This window comes from Protopterus annectens, chromosome 9.part0 (assembly GCF_019279795.1).
Source record: "Protopterus annectens isolate FY-2018-M chromosome 9.part0, PAN1.0, whole genome shotgun sequence".
Classification (NCBI taxonomy): domain Eukaryota; kingdom Metazoa; phylum Chordata; order Ceratodontiformes; family Protopteridae; genus Protopterus; species Protopterus annectens.
This window is the reverse complement of record NC_056743.1, coordinates 1,460,073,095-1,460,094,696: the sequence shown is the minus strand read 5'-3', so window position 1 is coordinate 1,460,094,696 and position 21,602 is coordinate 1,460,073,095. Positions and strand designations below refer to the sequence as shown.

Here is a 21,602-nt window from a genome sequence, read left to right as displayed (position 1 = left end):
CTTAGCTGTACCAATCTAAACCTAGCACACTAATACCACCCGTGGTGTTGTCCTGGCAGGAGTGGGTACTTCGCACATGTACACATAGACGAAGAACCTGAAACCAGGTAAACACCCTGACACCTACAGGACAACTGCATTGTATGTGTATGCAAAATAGTGCTAGATGTGTAGCGTTCGTAATCATAGCTGCCAATCTAGATCCAACAATGGGGAATACTGACATCTCTGCAGTGAGGAACACCTGGCATAAGGCTCAGTTGTACACAATAGCATTACCACTGTATACCTCAGATACAGACATGTGGGCCATAAGACCGTTACGGACCGCTCCAGGTGTTAGTGTCCCCACGTATATGAAAGCCACTCACATGTACTGACCAGTACACTCTCAAAAGCCATCACAGATGTGTCAGGTGCAGATCACAGTGGTAAATGCCACACTGTAGTATGTAGCCCTCACACATCACCGTGTCCTTGGACCAGCAACACACATCCATACGTTAGTACAACACCATGTTACTCATGACCAGTGGACTGTACCTAGCTGTACAGCAACTGTGCAGACTACCCATGTACTGACAGGGTTCCATCATGTGTTATGCAATGCACTGATACCACTATTCATAACCAGGTCGGCTGTACACATACCAGGGGCTCTGGGTCTTATACAGCTGTAACAGATAACTGTTGTTGTACACCAGGCGACACACTCATGTTTGGATGTGACATACATGTAACCGCCGTGGATATGTACATGCCCCCCCACACAACACATATGAACATAGCATAGCTAATGCTGTCCTTCATGCAGACACGTGGCTACAACAATTACATGCATGCACATGGAAGGTAGGTCCATGGCTGTTCAATGCTAACAGTACATAAGGTAGCAATGTTGACTGAGTTAACATTCCCTCTGTACTGGTCACCCATGACAACTATAATAGCATACAACAGTCCATGTGTCATGTATGTCACACATGTTCACCAATTGTAATGCATACAAACATGGCTACATGACAGGAATGTAGGACCTATACACATGTACATGTAGAGGTGTGCATTCAGCTACCATGCATGAGCAGTAGCTGATGTTTGCAGTTTATTTGTGTCCGACTACAACGTGCAGTTGCAATGCAGTCCCATCATTGACACCTGTATATGGTGAAATATTGACAATACGGTAAGATGTACATCAGGTATGGATGGATGTGTGTACATAAAGTGGTGGGCCACCTTTGCAGGTGGATGTTTGCTGAAGACAGCTCACAGGTGTATCACAAGCCGTCCTACCATAACATGTGCAAACAGTAAGCTATGTTTCCAGTAATTGAAGGTGAAGATATACAACCTACACAGTGGTCAGGGTGTCATGGACTGTAAAGCAGTTGACACCTGTAACACTTACATCCTCCTGTGTGCATATAGCAGCACACTTGCCGAAGGTAGCGTCGGTACACATTGTAATGCAGGCAATACTGCTGCATGTCTGTCAGATGTATCAAAAGATAGCAGGTGTTTGTTTCACAGTACTGCCATGTGTGTTTGCCTGTGTGGCCATATATGCCATGTATGGTGGGGAATACATCCCAATTGTTACCCACCCCTGTACACTGTTGTAGAGATCTGTACATACTGCAGTGTAGACAGCAAGACATAGGCAGGGCTGGTGTGTGTATCACACACATTATCTATCTCTATGTGCACGACATGTGGACTCCAGTGTGTGTATGTGTATGTATGTATGGCTGTCTGGTGCATGGAGTGAGGATGTATGCTACCATTGAGAACAGATGGGGCCCCCTAACCCCTCAAGGTGATGCAATCTACTACCCTGTTGATGCCGTCAGTCTTATGCATTGCTGACTACCTGTACATGTTCATTCCCTGTGTCGCGTCATGTGGGTGCACAGTACTGTAATGGTGATTAACACATAGGCAGGGGTCCTACCTCAACACTATCATGTGTGTTACAATGTCATTGACCCTGTGAGTGTGGGTGTGTTACTGTGTGTGTCTGTGTATGTCTGTGTACGTTCGCATCCTGTAATGTGACAGTGTTTTACTGCTACACAGTGAGTCCCCATGCTATCAACTGGCCCCCACCCTTGACATCAGTTAGACCGCTGTGTAAACCCCCCGCACCATGTAGCTGTACCTGTGAAGTCACCTGGTATGGATGTCCCGTCCCTAGCCACAGTAATCTAGTACACAGCTCACATGCTCCTGGATCAGTAGGTGTGTAGATATCTATGGAAAGTCAGCCTTACTAACAGTGAGGTAGAGGCTACATATAGCATGCTGGTATTGCCATCCATGCCTGTGAGTACTCCACATTTACACATGTGAAACTGGAAACACTGGTACTTAGTGGCACATGCAATTAGACCTGAAGGAGGGAAGCAGGGCATCCTTACCAACATGCTGTTACTGTTGTTACCAAGACACATACTGGGAACATAAAACAATGCATTCTAACTGCAAACACTGTCACGTAATGGCACATGCAATTAGACCTTCAGGAGGGCTGCAGGGCATCATTACCAACATGCTGTAACTGCTGTTACCAAGACACATGGTGAACATAAAACAATGAAGTGTAATCCTGTACTACATGGTATGTCTGCTGCTGCCAACAGTACACATCAATTGTAATATACAACTATCTCACTATTCTGTTCACCCTGTGCATCAGACCATATGAGCATGTCCCTGCACCGATGGTGTGGATGACAGGGATGCGGCACAGGCATCATCATATGCAAAGGGTGATAATGTTTGCCAGGGGCCTAGGCTGCACCAGTGGATGACATCATGTGTGTGGGTTAGGGCCTGTAATCTACTTGGACATGTGTGGTTATTATGCATGAGGGTGTTGGTGCCCTACAGATGTTTCTGGTGTGTGCGTGTATGTGTGCACACAGTTCTGCCATGTATCCGGCCTACACAGGGGTATTGTTGACAGCTCCAGATTGTACAGACCAGGATGTACAGCTCATTGTGTCCGTTCACGGCCACGTGACCTGTGCCTGCCAGGGGTTGCACGGGCACTACCAGACAGAGGTACAGAATGGGTACTGTCCAATGACACATGTCCACTGGAACCGTGTCCCTGCTGGGACCATCCAGGGCCATGTCCACATGGCCTGCTGTGTCCTGGTGTGGACAACGCAGCACGAGCTGTACTGCTGCTGCTACCAGCACTATGGGAGCAGGCATGTGAGGTAGCTTGTTCGCGTAGACCTGCACCAGGTGGTGTAGCTGGCCTATGTCCACGTCCCTACGCCTCACTCCTACCAGATGTTCCAGCAAAGACAGCTCACATTCATGGATTGCCATGCCACGGTCAAGGTTTCCAACTATGTCACCCAATCGCCTGTCCAAAACGTCAGCAATCTGCTGTTCAGCATTTGCCAATGCCTGGATGTTTTCATTTAAAGTATGGATAGCAGTCCTCTGAAGCCTCTGCCCTTCTCTGTTCTGCTGTTCAGCACATGCCTGTCCCACCATTACAGTCTGAAACATGCGTCTGGTGACACCAGCTGCTGTGCTCTGTCGTGCAGATGCATGTCGGCCAGGGGTCCTCCTATGAGCAGCACTGGCCATATGCCTGTGTGGCGCATCTGCGGTCAGTTCACTGACACCATGGTGTGACGACACACCTTCTGTTGCCACCACACGTTCCTGTTCCGAGCTAACACATGGTAACTGTCCTTACTCTGTGGCCACTGGTGATGGGGAATGTGTTGGCATGAGAACTGTGTGCGGAGAAGAGGGGAGTATAAGTGGGATGGCAAACAAAGGCACAGATTCAGCCCCTGACAACCCTGCCTGTACCTCAAGCATATGTTCTTCACTGCTAGAGTCTGTGGGGGCACTAACATCAGATGGACCGCAGGAGGGCAACGCACCTACATCACCTGTGAAGGCAAACAAAGACTATAAATTACAATAGAGACACACACATGCACACACACAGACACACACACACACACACACACACACACACACACACACACACACACACACACACACACAGACACACACAGACAACCATGCATGCGATGTGACAGAAGGCATGCAGCATGCATTTGATACAGCAGACGGCATGCAGCTCAGACATTAACAGTGTTAGTTAGATTACATCCCTGGGTTGCACACAACAGCAAGCATGTGTCATAGCAGAAGCCATGCATATCACACAATCATGGTAGTAAGCATGCATCCCTGTGATACTCCATGTGGACCAGCACAGGTTAACAGTACACATGGCTGATGTGAGGCATATGTCCTTGACATGTAGTATGACATGTAATCTGCTGATGTGTGCAGTGACATGCATACATGTTTGACACAATGGTGTCCTGACACATGTACAGAGGAGTAATGGTGTCACATTACAATGTTGTCTGTATGTCCTACAGATAGAATGCACTTTTAGCAGATGTGTATGACCATTGAGGGTGGTATGAGGCATCTATATTGCTATACAGAGTGAAGTACAGACACAGTGCCATTGCATGGAATCATGAGGTGTCTCTATTGCTTTACAGTGTGGAATACACATACAGTGCATAGCCATGACTGTGTGCATACACAATACAGACATACTGTGGATTGTGACCCACATCACTGAGGTGTATACACACTAAACCATGCTGTGTCATGTATGACAGGTCATTGGATGACATACCGATGATACCCCTGCACAACTGGTAACATGTCTTAGCTGCCTGTCAACTGTGTCCACACATGGCAGACTGCTCAATACATTTATGTACCACACACACGAGGTGCACGGCTGACAGTGATGTCCAACAGCAGCAAGGGAAATGTACAGTATCTCTGGCCTGATATGGTGTCTGTTTATGTATGTGGAAGCTGCACAGGTGACTACTTTCATGCTGTGACACAGTCATGATGTGCAACACATGGTATGTGGTCAAATTAAGTGACACCTCCACAAGCTGTGCACAGTCTGTTAGGATGTCCAGTGTTCTACATCTACTATACAACCATTCCACAAAGGCTATAGTTGGACCATGTGTAGACAATGTGCAACAGGGTGTACACACATACACATCACATCTACTGTGTGTTAGTACATGTCTCTGGCCATCCTCCATGGCCATGTGTGAACATGTGTTGGCCAGATGTGTGTGATGGCCATCTATGTCACATGTCTGTGTTGTCCCATATGACATACACCCATAGATGTCAGATACTCCAGTGTCCACAGGGTTATACAGACAAAGAGTTGTATGTTTAGTATGTGGGGTATGTTTTATGGGATAGTGTGACAATGTTGCAGCCAGACCATTACATGTCTGGGACATGTCAGCTGGCACATCACAATGTCTGCACTCATTGCAGGGGCACATTCCACAATGGTGGATCATGTGGGCTGCCCATATACCAGCTCACTGTGTAGTACTGTTTGTGAACCCCACATGTGTTGTTCTGATGTATAGTACATATTCCTACATTGAACAACGCCTCCACTATTGTATGGACAGCTGTCCACACATCTAGCAATGACAATTACTGTGGGTTCATATTGTTGTTTCATTTGGTTTTTATATATTGCACATGGGTAGCCAGTGTGATTGATGAAAGCTGCGACCTGTATATCATGACTGGACCATACATTATGTGTACATGTGTTAATTGGCCACATGGCGAATAGATCTGTGCATTCACATGCCTGATACTGATAACTGTCTCACCTGCAACAGACTGCTGTCTCTGCGGCACACAAGTGGTACCTGTATAGGGGTAACACAGCAGTTAGATCATTATCCATGACTGTATGACAGCTACAGGGTGCACTTTGCATGTTAACACATTCGCCAGTACAATAGCATATACTATGGAGTATGCACATGTGTGCATACACAGGGTAGCATACTATAGTATGTGGCATGTGTGTAAACATACCTTGCATATGATGTTACATTACATAGTGTACAGTGACACATGCGACTAAATGGGATATAATATTTATATGTGCAGTAATGACTTACCAGGCAACTCCAGGCTCTGTGGTTGGGAGACACCCACCTCCACGATGGCAGCTGGAGTTTGTGGATGCTGTTCTGATGGGGTCCCCAGGCTGGCCAGTAGCTCCTCAGTAGGTGTGAGTGGGGGCTGGGTTGGTGGCCCTCCACCTGTTCCACCTTGTTCCCTGGCGATTGCATTGGCATGCTGCTTTGCATGTCGGATCAGGTCCGTGCAGTGTCTGCGCACCTGCTGGTAGGTGCGGTTATGGCCACCCACATCATTGACCCTCCTGCAAAGTTCCTGCCACAGGTCGTCACGCTGCTGGGCATGCTGTGGCACATGGCTGGACAGTACCTCATAGTTATCATGGAGGTATGGTATGAGGCCATCATCCTCCAAGCAGCTATATGCCGGCAGTCATGATCGAGGCATTATCTATAAGACATAATGATGGAGACAGGTCACAGAATCTCAGAGATGCACAGAGATACAGATGCACATTCATGTGTATTACATTTAGTACTTATGAACAGTTGTCTTTGCAAATCGTCATGACACTCACATGACTGACATGTTTGTTTCACACACATGTAACACCCGATGGGGATTGGATATTATCACCATATACGTGTGTCACCTCATTACATTGCTCATACTCCATGTGAATGCTGTCGTGATGTGGGCATGTCTCTTTGCCTGTACTGGTGTCCCTACCTATCAGCACATGCCTGGATGTGTGCACATTAATGCTGTTGACCTTGATGCTGTGTATATGTCACATATCAACACATACACTGCCTTCACGGACATGGGGAGTGACAATGCAGACATGCACACGGAAACCTTTACAAGAATGTGTTTTGCCATATACATCTACATGGCACTGTACAACAGTTCAACATCCTGCCATGTATCGCCAGTGTTGCACATGTGATACACATGGGACAATGGCTAGCCGGATGGTATTCCCAGGGATGGTTATCAACTATAGCATGTACGACCAAGATCATGTAGTAGTGTGTATGCCCTGGGCCATGTATGGGCAGAGGATGTCAGGTTTACTAGCTGTATCCAACAGCCATCTTCCCAGCGACAGGTGAATCAGTGCCACATTACTGATCCAGACAGTCACTGATACATCTACCATGCGGTCACTGCACCATGTATGACAGAGATGACATGTACAGCTTTGCTGGACAGGGTTGCATGGTATTGCAGGTGTATGTCACATGTATGGCACAGGGATCTGTCCAGCATGTGGCGACCCTTGTACTAGGATGGTGGCTGTCCATGATGTATGTCTTTCAGATCAGGATATGTACTTGTAGCATGTCCAACATCACAGTGTTGCACATGTCTTTATGCAGGGTAGGCAGCATGCTGCATAGTAGAGATGAGGATTGTGAAGGCTAGTGACACCCATCCAAGCATGGCCAATACCCCTTAAAGGTGATATGTGATCTGATATTGGTCATGTGAGTGCTGAGAATGACTGTCCAATGATCTCCATGATCATGGATGGCACCCTGTTATGACATGGGTTGCCTCTTATGACTACCTAATAGGCCTGGTGATGTCACTAGTTCAGGGAGGTAAACTGCACAGCACTATCCCTTACACACAGTGTCCATAATGTTGACCGCTGCCAAGGTGGTAGTTAATGGGTACAGGGTTATTAACATAGTGGTGACAATGCAATAAGCAGCTGTCAGATTGTGCACATATGTCATGCACCTCACCCACAAAGTCCATGCTGTATGTTGTCCACAACACAGAGTTAGCTATTGCTCCTAGGTCATGGCCATTCACATTCTCACATATGCAGATGCCACCCATTTGTCTGTGTGGTATGGGCTACAATGACAGGGGAGTACAACACATTAACCCTGTTTTACTATAGCTGCCTCTGGTGTGCTATGCACATGTCACTCAGACACCTTTTGTAGTGTTGCTTCTGTGAACAGGCCACTGGTAGAACAGTCCTGTGACATACGATGGTACATGTAGTATACTGAGTGTAGGTGGAACACAGTATGGGTGGTGATGTCCTCTGACCTGTCACAGGTATGCTATGCAGTGTGTATTCATCGGTACTGTCATCTACATCTGTGCCGCTAACAACATCTACGTTAATTAAGGTTCATAGGCTTTCAGACCATACTTAGCAGGGTAGTAGTGCTGTGCCTCCCATTATGAGTGGCTTCTCCACTTTGTGGGTTGTGATAACTGTTAGTATGATCCATTCCGTATTTACACAGACTGCCATGAACCTATGTTTTACATGGCAGTGTATGTGTAGAGCCAACTGTTTTGCTATATGTGTATTATACAACCAGGGATTTGGACAGGTCACATGCAGCTGGAGTGTACCTTGTACCATCATAGTTATGGTTACAGGGGCTCTGTCATGTTCATGGATATGTGATCGTGTACCTATTGGGGGGGGCAGTGAGTTTAAATTATCCAACACCCTGTCTGTATTGCTTATTCATGCTCAGCACTTGTTCAGAACATGTACACACTTCATGAGCTACTAATTAGTTTATCACTCAATCCTACTCATTTCCTACAGGTAAACACTGTTTGTCCTTACATTTCCAGCATGCTTACAGTACAACAGCTGTTGTACACACTTATCTCACATATCTTGTAATGGTTGACTAGACAGGCATGTCCAAATGTCAATTACCAGTGTTATTGCCTGTCTATATGATGAATGTGGGCAACATGTGGCAATATAGCAATCGGCTCATGTACACAGTCAATGCTCACCTGCTAACATACGACACTACAGCCTGTGGGAGATGCACATATGTAGCCATGCTGGAGGTAATGCTCTCTCCAACCCAGACTTACCCTGACAATCATGTGGGGATGTTAAACATTTGCAGCACACCCCACTCATCACATAGTCTCAGTAGATCTCCAACACCACAGGCCACACATACTAAGAGTACAACATTTGCGGAGCCTCACCATACTACTCTATGTAAGCAACAGAGGCAGCCCCCATCACCAAACAACATCAATTACTTATAGCCCACAGACTCATGTGTGCCCATCAACTACAGCCAATAGGGCATTATAACATACCCAACACACTAGTCATAGGTGACTCTCTAGGTGGTCACACTAATGTCCCACTCAGCAGGCCACACTAGCTGATAGTCACTGTCATCTGGCTGTCGAGTGACAGGATCCACAACATGACCTATGCAGTCAGGTCAATCCTCAACAGGTACAATAGGACTGTCATTCTCCATGTTAGTGTGAATGCCCTGAGATGTAACTTCCTGGACTACATGTACAGGGACATGCAATAGCTCTCCGATCTTGTAGCCCAGGCAGGTATCACCCTAGCCCTGACAAGCATTCTGCATTAGTCCAGACTGATGACACAGTAGAACAACAGAATTATTCACGTCAACAGTTGCCTATGTTTCTGGTGTCATTCCAAGGGTATCCAGTATCTGTCTGCTTTGACTGACATGGTCGACAAACCACAATGCTTTGCAACAGATGGCCTGCACCTGTCGGCCCTGGGATTATGGGTAACATCTCAGGCTCTTGCTGCTCCTATACTGCCTGTTTTAGCCACATTTCAGACACATATTCACCACCAGAACAGGTACAGGCAAGCAAAACTTGAGGGTATTGTTACTCAATGCTTGACATCTTCATCTCAAACGCACTCATCCGAGGCACTCCTTATAATGGACCACTCCGATGCCTCTGCGGTGACTGTGACCTGCTTCTAGACTCCGGAGAGCACCCCTGCACTGACAGGCTATTACACAGATCACACGTTTCAGTCATGTAACCAGGACTGGAACATCCACGGCAGAGGTGTGTCCATATTTCACAGGGATGTATACACCTCCATGCTGGTTGCTTAGCACGATGCATCGGAGGCAATCCAAGTGCAACTAACTGTGGCCAGAACTGCTATACAAATTGTAGCTTGCTACGGATTCCACACCATACCCCACGGTTAACGGGCCTCATTTCTTGGTGTACTGGAAAGTAGGGTTCAAACAAGAACCACTGATGTGACACTGACACTACCCCACACCTAACAGTGATACCTACTCATGTACCGACACATTAGGCCAACACTTTCGTGGGTTAATACACTCCATTTGGCTGGGTCAACCTATACACACCACCACCAAGGCCAACAATATCGTAGACCTGGACATCACCAACATGTGTGACTGGTGTTACACACCTGGGGTATCCCCTCGTTGGTCAGTTCTGAACATATGCTAATCACCCTTGTTATCCACATCCTGGCACCACACCCTTCACAGAAAACACAGTACAATATTTCTACAAAGCCAAATTCACGCTTTGTATGACAGAAGGAGTAAACGCCATGACACCCGTACAAATGGACAATTTAGTTACAAACGCAGAAACATTCCCAACTGCACTTCATTAGCACTTACACGACTGCATGGCTCATGCTATCCCAAACAGAGCCATGACAGTACCCACCACATAACGGACACCCCTCTGGGGGTCCACCACCATGGACATACTGCACGACAGAAGGAGACATTTGCAAAGTAGGGTACACTCCCATGGGTGGGGTAGCTCCCTAGTCAGCCTCACTAGGATTCTGGGATCCCTTCTTACATCATCCAACACTAGCTACATAAACATTAGTGTGGCACATTCAAAGGACTACCACTAAGTGTTATGGAGGTATGTCACTACTCTCGATGGCAATACCCACATCTGCTCTGACATACAACAGTTAGGCAGAAACATTACAGAACCGACTGATATTGGCAACAACCTGGCAGCTAACTTTACACCCCTCTCACACCCTAAAGGGCCCACATCTATACAGGATCAATGCAGAGTCCCTGCGGTCACAACTACGTCGTTCAGACTTGCTCTCTCTAAAGCCTGGAACACACACTCCATGTGACCATCCAACATCCCAGGCTGCGATTTACACAAACCTCAGAACAACATGGATCCCCACTTGGGCACCAGATTCACTAATAGCCTTGTATCAGGCATTGTGGACCCTGAATGGTGCACAGCAACAGTTATCACACTCCACAGAGGTGGCGCCACAATGGACCAGAGGAACTATTGCCCTATATGCCTGACTAGACTGTTCTGCAAGGCTATTGAGAACATCATCATGGAAGTCATTCACAGAGACATTGTTGGCCTCCAAACCTTTGATACCACCCAGGTTGGAATTTTTAGGGCCACATCATGGCTCCTACACCTGGTGGAGTCCTGTGAGACAGTTACCAAGGTAGTAGATGATGGTAAGGGGGTCCACACAGCCTACCTTGCCCTCTCATTGCCTTTCAACACTGTTCACCATTCTGGTATTGTCAATATACACATCCACCTGCACAGCGACCCATATGTCTTGAGATGTTATGCAAAGTGGCTCACGGACAGGACACACACAGTGAGGGTAGCATACTGCAGTTCCTACTGTGCATCAGTTACACTTGGCATACCACAGTCCTCAGTCATAGGGACCCTCATGTTCGTCATATGCTTCCCTGAGGTACAGTCTAGCACAGAAAGACTTTCTCTGAATAGGTTTACAGATGACTGCAAACTAGGGGCCATGATTGATTCACCAGCTAATATACACACCCTCCATATGGATATCACTGTGACGGATACCTGGTGTCGGTAACATGGCCTCAAGCAGCATGGCAGATGGTGCATAGACATCCCCTTTGGATTACAACAATCACCCTGTGACTATCACATAGGTGGTAGTCCCCTACATACATAAAACATTATAAGGTATCTTAGTACACACGTAGATAGCGCCCACTCCTTTGATAACCTTATTGCCAAGGGGGCGTGGATATCCTTCTACATGGCCACCCTAATCTGTAATCTTTTGTATCTGGAACAAAGGCTGCCATTGTACTTCTATACTCCTGACTTATGAAACACATTCAGGGGTACAACACCCCCTTTGGGGTGTACCTTACAGAACAGCAATGGCTTTAAATACCACAACATTAACGCACCAACAGTATTACTCACCTCCAAAGGATGACGTATGCAGCACAACTACTGAAACCCCAACTGTAGTCATTTGTATACTGCATACTCAGAGGTGACCTCTGCTGAACAGACAAGGCCCATGTCCACAACAATATTGATGGATATGCTCCACATAAGCAACATAAGCAAAAGCCACTGAGAGCGACATGCTCTGGGATATGTACCCAAATGCAACAATGAGTAGCACGTGCTGGAGGGATGCATTCCTGAAATGGACACTCACCATGCTTTGGAACATGATTCCTGTGTACATCAGGCAGGGACCCTCACTAGCACTCTTCGTGCGATACCTCGATGGGTGGATGGGGAACAGACATGTACACCAGGGATTACTGCCATGACTGTACTGTCCACAGGTGCAGGAAACAAATGGCTGTGCTGTTCACAGGCACAGGACACTAACCTAGGGAGGTGCCGCCAGTGACAACACTGTATTAGGGCTTACAAATGGACTTGGCCAGACAGCATAGTACCTAACTATGAACCTATAAAGCTATTACATGTCCTTTGTGCATGGATAATTGAGTAGCTCTTCCATTTCAATTAGCTATCATGCTGTTACACTGTCTGGTGACTACAAGACATATGTATCCTGTTATTGTGTATTGTACAGTCCAATACACATATTTTATGTTTGCATAATATACCAGTCATGTTATGTAAAATATTTGAGTTATCTACCTACAATACTGTACTTTTCACATATTTGAAACCATATCCCATAATGCAAAGCATAATTGCACAGCAGGACCACCTTAGGCATGTTATTCTCATTATACGCCCATACATATGCCTACTGTTACAGTATATCAACATAAAATATCCCCTGTTATGGCACATACTTGTTTGACAACCCTACCACCAACAACGGCTGGAGTGGAATTGTTATGTTTAAAGCCCTTATGTAGCATCCCTTGTGGTGTCTGAGGTGTTTACCTTGTGGCCCACAGCAGTACACACAATTTCTACAAGTGTTACTATGCTCAACAAGACATCACTTCATAATATCTTTTCCCACTGTCTGCATTGCATACACTTTCATTAATACAGAACAGGCACTACATACACTAACATACTGCGTGTTCTACATACCTTCTTAGTGATCCGAGTATACAATAATATCTGTGTTACTCCTTTCCTCTTTAAACGATTCAATGGTATGAGCATATGGTTTGAATGTATGGCAAGCCATCGTTTTATACGTGGATACCTGTAACATGTGGTATCCTGCCACCAATTGGTGTTCTGGAGTAGATTATTACATGCACATCAGCTGTGCAGCTACTCCATTGGCCAATTACACGGCAACAGTGGTGTATAATTGAATACTCCACTTGGGCATTGTCCTTTTGCCCTACCTTTGAGGGAGATGGTCTGGATGTATTGTATTGTGATGAATTGCAACAGCTATTTGGAGAGACACAGATGCTTTGAATTCATGTCCCCTGTGGATTGTGTGTGATGGCTAGAGTAAATAGTTCGACATGTGAGTGTAGCTGTTATCTCAACCATCTAATACAAGACTATTGCAAACAAAACCTGTAACATCGGTGTCTGTTCCATTGTACAACAGCAACAATTTCACATGGCGCCATTACAAGTGTGTCTCTCACAAGGTATGTTAACACTTCTGCAGTTGTCATTCAGTGAGTGGATGTTGGTGATGTTATTAGTGTGTATTGCAATTGTTTCAGGTGTGGGGGAGATGTAGGTGGGTATACATAGCAGATAAAGGTTTGTGGGGACTGCATTTATACATATTCCATATGTGTGTGGGGGCCCCTTCCCTAATTGAAGACCTGTCATTTAGTAGACTAATACTATGGTTATTGCAGACTTATTCATTAAACCATTGTTAATTAGTTCCTATATAGCATGCAGGTGAGGTTGATCCTTCAATCCCTCCAAAATACATCGATATGTACTGAACTGTTGCTACAAGAAAGCTGTCTCGTGTATTTCTGTCACGAATATTTGCACTCATTGCAGTAGTGTTGGTGACTCCAACTCTTTGGCTTGGGTTGCCACCTTTACAATTGGCCATATTGGGACATTTGCAGGGCACACATCAGGGTTTAGAGGCTGACACAAACCCCCTGTCAGTACAAAGGATAGAACTTACTTTTGCCCTAAATTAAAACTTATTCTTGTAGCACTTTAGCTGCTTATTATGTTTCATGTACAATTTACGTATTTGAGAGACGGACATAACTATTTCATGCAACTATTACTTAATATATGGGACATCATTATGTCCTACAATCTCAGTACATTTGCCCTTTTTAATATTTGTTGTCAGGACACAACTGGCCAAAGAGGGACTGTCCCTCTCAAAGTGGGACAGGTGGTAACCGTATGCCTAAGGCCAGCTATGACCACAACTACTGTAATAATCTACCTCCGAGTTAGCACGAACAGACCCATGATGCAAACAGACACACACACACACACACACACACACACACACACACACACACACACACACACACACACACACACACACACACATTACAGTCCCACAGAAACACACACCGCACTCTCAACATGCACTTACACACACTACAGCAATCGGAACCACACTTAAACACAGTACCTACCTGAACCGCAGCACCAGCAGCAATAACTAAATGTCCCTTAACATTGTGATTATATTACTCGTGGTTATACTGTTCTCGTACTGTGGTCTTTCGGTCTTTAAGCCTCGTGATTACACGTGTCGGTATGTAAAGCATTCAGTAGTTGGCAGTATCCTCTTCATTTGTACCTCCATGGTTGTGTACATGTCGTTAACCTGTCTATATATTCGCAGATATATGTATTTCCGTATATATCGACATACATCTCTCTATCACCCTTTCTATTCCTATTTTATATATATATATATATATATATATATATATATATATATATATATATATATATATAGACAGGGAGAAGGAGAGAGAGTGTACACACCTTTCATTGGGTACATGGCGGTGTATTCTGTTTGCTGAACCCCGCCCTTTTGTCTTTTAACTTGTCGCAATACACACCTGCCGTTGGTACATCTTGGGTAGCTTACTGGTAGGTGATTGTGTACATGATTGCGTGTTCTACTCCTGCCAATGGTTGTTTTACCTCTCAGAGCAGGCACTGTTAGTACATGGATGAATAATGCTGGTTTCACCTGTTCTGGACATCCTTGACTGTGATCTGCGTGGAATTCGGCAAAGCTTAGACCTGTTTTGCGCATATCCGTGTAGTCCTGTTTAAACGACATTTACCATCACTTGCTGCCGCATAAACCCACTAACATGTGCTTACACATGCTCTAATGACCTACATCCAACATCCATTATTTGTGCCATCGGGATTACGTAATGGACCTTGCAGGACGTGGAACTGGGTACATACACGACACAGTCAGTGGCTTTACCACTTGGTCATCTGGTGTTTGTACAGGTGTTAATGGTGTTTTGTATGTGGACTGTACTATGGCTGTTCCTCCATACTGCAGTCAAATGTGTAACTCAGTTAGTTTACATATGGATGATACCACTTCATGGTATGTCCAAGTGATGTTTAATGGATGTGCTCCAGCATTGGGGATCTATCTCAGAGTGTGCCACACACTGTAATGTGCTACACCTTCACACAACCATAACTGGAGAATGCTGGGGTGGCGGATACCTATCATGGGTACTCCCCATGCTTTGGCACTACATCCCTAATTACATTATATGGAGGCCCTCATTAACACACCGGGGAATCCATGCAGAGTAGGTGGGGAACAGTTTTTACACATGTGGATCCTGCAATTGGCTCTGCTCCACAGAGGGACAGTTGGTTGACCGATGGGGTGGTGATAGCAGACACATTTTGCCTAGGCTGCTGAATGGCCTCTGACAATCGGGCATGTACCTACCGGTGTACCTAGGAACCTATACATACAGTATCAACATATGCTGTTATCTTCATTTACTGTTCAGGTGTTGACTTTCCTTGTTCCAATAGCTGTTGTGTGTGCAATAGTTGAGGGCTGCCTATGTAGGATTCACACAGTAGGCCACCTATACATTACAATTTGCATTTGGTCGTGTGTGTGTGCCATCTGTTTTACTGTGTGTGCAGGTGGAGAAGTGTGTCAGTCCATAGGGGCCTACACTGTCAGTGTATGTGATATACATTCCCTCTTTGCCAAGGCATGGGCATATTGGGCATGCCTCCGTCTGCCTAATGGGGCTGGCACAGGTTGTTTGTGGTCTGAATCCTTCTATGCCTGTGATGGCCTTGGCAATGGCGGTGGGCTGTGAGGGCCTTCACCATTATGTCCCTGCTGCAGCTGTTTCCACAGGATCATATTATGTAGCATGGTACATACTATGAAGATGTGGGTGCACATGCCTGGAGAGTACTGCAAGGCTCCACCAGATATGTCCAAGCAACGGAACCGTGATTTCAGCATCCCAAACACATGCTCTATGATGATTCTGGTTTGTGCGTGTGCCTCATTATGGCGTTCTCGCATGGGTGTGTGTGTGCATTTCTGATGGGAGTCATCATCCACGGCTCCAGTGCATAGCCAGCATTCCCCACTAGGTGGCCATATGGGATGTCCCCCTGACAAATACTTGATACAGCTGTGAGGTATGCCAGATGTGGGAGTCATGGTAGCTTCCAGGGCTGCCAGCACACACATCTGTGATAATGTCCTGGGCGTTGCACACGACCTGGCGGTTGATGGAGTGGTATCCCTTGTGGTTTATGTAGCGCCTACCATGGTCTCTGGGTGGTGCCTTGATATGTATGTGCGTGCAGTCTATTGCACCCAGTACCTCCAGGTAGTGTGCCACATGGTGGAAGAGATGCATATCGCTGGTCAACTCCACCTGAGTTCGGGGGAAGTATATATGCTCACTGGCATGTGGTAACATGGCATCCAGGAACTGGTGGAGTATCCTGGATGATGATGCTTGTGAGATCCCCATGATATCTCCATTTGGCCTTTGAAAGGTACCTGTGGCTAGTAATCCCAGGCTTACACATACCTTCATGTCCACTGGGATGGGTTCCCCTCTGTTGTTTCTGACTCTCAGGCGTGGCCGGCACAGCTCAACTATTTGCTGTATGATGTCCCTGTCCACCCTGTAACACTCTACTATCTCCATATCATGTAGCCCTGGTAGGTTACCCTTGGTCTGAACACTCTTCTCCTCCTCTGGGGCCTGAGGTGGTTGTCAGCATCGTCCTCTGCAACACCTTCAGTCTGCAACACATGCTGATGAAACACAGCTATGGCAGCTCCCAACAAGTACATTGTAAAAGTTCCCTGTCTGTTTACACAGATGGTGCAGTGTTTGGGAATACACAAGTGTGTGTGAGGTGCCTTCACACTTTATACTATTGTGCTTTGAACACTGGTGCTGCCTTTGGTGTTAAATTAAATTTAGCTACCATGGATTTGGTATTAAATTTGGTGTTAAATTACATTTAGCTGCCATGGATTACCTCTTGCCCTTGCCTCCACTTTTCTTAACGATTCCCCTCCCATTGTCTGGCATGCATCCAGCAGCCTGCTTTCTTGTGTTGTACTTTCCCGAACCAGGATCATCTTGCGAAATGTGTTCTATTGCCAATCTACTACAGGTTTGCTTTGCTCGGCAGTTACAGTTCTCTTTTCTTTGCAATCCGACACCTCCCCTATCCTGTTCTGCAGGTTGCTGCTAGCAGCCTAGTTAGCTGGCGTCAATTGCCCACTGTGAGTTAATAGGTGTTAATTGCTCAGTTGTACTCCAATTACCCTACTGTAGCATTTCCTTATTGTCTTCCCCTAAACTTCCTTTTTGGGCTGTGGTGCGTGGCGCATGAGTCCGCTTACTGGGTTTCAGGCACGTTTTCATCCACGTACACATGTGCTTTCGGGCAACATGTGTGCTCTCAGCTGACCAAAGCTATACCTACATCCATGCCCCTGTCCTGCAGCTTTGCTTAGCAATGGACAGCCCGGATTTGCATTGCTCCAATGTGCTTACAGCTGCAGTGGCACACCCCACTGCTATCATGTATTCCTCCTGACCACTCCTCAGTGTTGTAGCGCTGCGCCGTATTATACATCCTTAGGCTGGCGGGACATTTGCGATTCACTATTACTTGCCTCATTTGCATGGCATTGACTACTAATTCATAGTTACCACGCTGAACACTGTCACAGGCCCTTAGCAACCCTTACAGCTTGGTTGTGGTGTAGCATGCATACCATTGACTATTATGGTGAAATCATGATTTGTTTTACATTGCTATTTTATGACATTTGTATATATTTTCCTTGTGTTCCTATTTGTGCACACATGCCCTATGGTTGTACTTTGCATTACTGTGGCCATGACATTAAATGTTATTTTGTATGTGTTGTGCAGCTTTTCTTATGGCATTGGCTGCATATTTAGCGATTGGCATATGTTAACTTTGTAATACATGAGTCTGGTCCGCTTCCAAGACTCCGATGTTCAGTTTGTCTATATGTAAACCGTTTTTTTTTTTGGTTTACATTTCTGTAGGCTTATGCTACGCTTACGCTACTTCATGAATCGCTATGTACCTTCATTTGCATGCTGCAGTACTGCGCATGGGGTGATTTGCATACCTACGCCAGGAGCTGCGCAGATCTGGCAAACGCTGGTAGTGCACATGGAATTGGATCATACCTGAATTGCTCGACGGCCATATTTGGCATTATACCACCTATGCTACGCCTGCACCTGGTGCAAGCTTCATGAATCCCAGGCATTATTAATCACTTACTTAGATTAGTTATCTACTTAAAAACTTTAGTTACAAAATATATGCATTTTAAAAATAAATAAAATTAATATTATGAAATAAATATATATTTAAATAAAATAATGCTAGAACCATACTTGTGTTTTTATACACACACACACACACACACACATATATATATATATATATATATATATATATATATATATATATATATATATACAATAACATCTGTTTGATTAACATCCTAGTCACTTTACTATAAGGTATGATTAAACTTGAACCGCACAATATGTCAATACCCAAAACTACTGCATAATTTGACAGTGGTGTAAATCCAGGAATAAGTACAAACACATTTACTTGATGTTTTTTACTGTTATTAAATAAACACGCCATTTTATAAACTATTGTGTGACATCGATTCCCTAACTAGCTATATCTCATTGAATTCTATTTAGTATCCTACAATCACTGATGCAAACCACAACATATTTTCTCACTAACAAATTCTTCCTCAAATCATATTATATTAACTAGTATTTGAGTAAGTGTGCTTATGTGTATTTATCTCAATGTGGTAAGATTTAATTCCCAAAATAATCATTGTTACCTGACTGTTAACTAACGTGAGATTTGAAGTAGGACACTGTGAAGCATTTGGATTCTGAAGTTCTTTGCAGCAATGGCATGGTTGTCCTACAAAAGCAAACATTTTATTTTATTAGGTCATTTAATCGGTCATTACAGCATCCATGCATTACATAAGCTAACAATATCATGATATCACACTCATGCTCAAGTTTCAGCATACTTAATTGAAGAAGAAACCATCATGGGGGAAGTCTAACTTAGTATAAAACACGTACTGCATAGCTGGGTTAAATATATTACTAAATACAATCTCACTTCACAGAGAACAACACGGCTCAGGCTTGCAGTCCATATAGTAAATATGAGCATCTATAGTACAGCTCAGTTAGCTACAGAGATGGTAGAGAAGAATGAACTGCAAACACTGAGTGATGACTAGATTCCATAAACTTTGGGGTGACTTCAAAGACTCTGACATCCTGTAATGCTGTCCTGATGGTAAATCCCAACTTCACCCCTGGTATAGCATCACACTGGTAGAAATGTATGCCTTTTCCATCATTATGTGAATGTCACAAATACACTGCATATGATGCAGAAAGGTCCCATATAAGTTGCTTTCACTACCTATTCTTGGCATAGCCTGTATACTGACAAAGCCATTGAGTAACCACTCAAATTCTCTAGTGCTGGCCCCCCTCATACTGCCACCTGTATGACATATGATGGTGCATGGATGTCTTAGGTAAAATGTTTGTCATGTATGCATTTTGACATCTGAAAACAGAGGTGTTGCATGCTATAGACTTGCTCTGAGTAGTTCCTCAGGGAGAAGTTTGTCCAGACAGGACAGTTCATAGAAAACAATGACCATACACTTGTACAGTCCTCATATACCTAAACCTATTCACAGCCTGCAATACAGTTTCACCTGTATGTTAAAAGTCATATTGCAGATGTACACCAGATATTGCCTGCAGTAATATTTGTGACACACAGGAGGGGCTGTTGCTGTGCTGCAGTGGTGCCTGGACTTTGAGCAAAATTCTTTGACATTTTACATTGGCATGATACACCCTTGTAAAAGTTTTAAGTGCTGCAGTGTAGTGACATTAGCTTCTATTGGTGATGAGGCCAATTTAAATTTCAGAATTTCATGTAAGGCTTCAGAAGTCATCATTGTCTGATAACCAGAGCTGGTGTTAGCATTTTTGGGGAACCCAGCAAATATCATGTTGGGGCAGCCTGGGCATTTCCAGTATAAGTGTCACACTGGCACGTCCACCCCTCCTAAGCAATCTTTAATTTCATACTGCAGAGTTTTAGGAGTCATATATATAAATTGAACTCTAACTACAATGCTCTTACATTTTGATAATTTTGTGTACCACACTGTGTTGACTATTCTTACTGAGAGACATTCACAGTGACTGGCATTATTTGCAATGATGATGCATTTTAACAACCCATATGTACAGACCTGGCCTTAGGTGAAACAGTGCCTTAAGTGAAGGGCTCCCTGGATCTCTCCTCAGTACCTACACCCCCCCACCCTACACTACTCTCCCTGACCACCCCCTCCCCCCCATGCTGGGCTCCCCACACCATACACATTACATTTTTTTTTCCTTTTTATACATTTTGCCTTAGTCTTCAGCTGTTTTTAAGAAGCTATGGCATCTTACATGCAGTCAAGTGCAGTTTGATGTTTTTTAACAACTTCTTCATCCAATGACAGCTTGAACAAAAATTATGATTAAGGAAAGAAATTCAGTGCTGTTGTTCAACTTTACTTTTCCTTGCATCTATTCCACACACCTTACCTCATCAAGACAGCACAGTAATAACTATGTATGGAATAACTCAATTAAGCTAGAGGCCACTACCATAAGATTGTAGATGTTCTGAAAAGATGTTTAGATAATTTTCTCAATATTTCGATCCACCGGTGGCCTGAACAAAAATTGTGGATTAGAAAAAAATGTCAATCTCATTTTTTATTATTTCAGGAAAGACCTAAGTTGTGCCAATGGCTTAATGTTTAAAGATAACAAAATAGTGGCTCATGATAAACTGACAAAAGTTTGAGAGGATACATAAATCATATCTGGAAGTACTGCTTGCTTGCCTTCAACCCCCCCATCCCTCCAAAAAGATAGTTACTATATGTGCATCCCTCTGGTGTA

General features: G+C 44.7%; 1 protein-coding gene across 5 annotated transcripts in view; it reads right to left on the bottom strand.

The window, feature by feature from the left end:
* LOC122812119 (adhesion G protein-coupled receptor E2-like) overlaps positions 1–21,602 on the bottom strand; it is a 1,702,710-nt gene that overhangs the window by 596,989 nt on the left and 1,084,119 nt on the right. For all 5 annotated transcript variants that reach the window (XM_044084406.1, XM_044084405.1, XM_044084408.1 and 2 more), the window contains one exon: positions 19,436–19,521. In XM_044084406.1, coding sequence (XP_043940341.1) covers positions 19,436–19,521 — 86 coding nt within the window. The remainder of the gene's footprint in view (positions 1–19,435; positions 19,522–21,602) is intronic.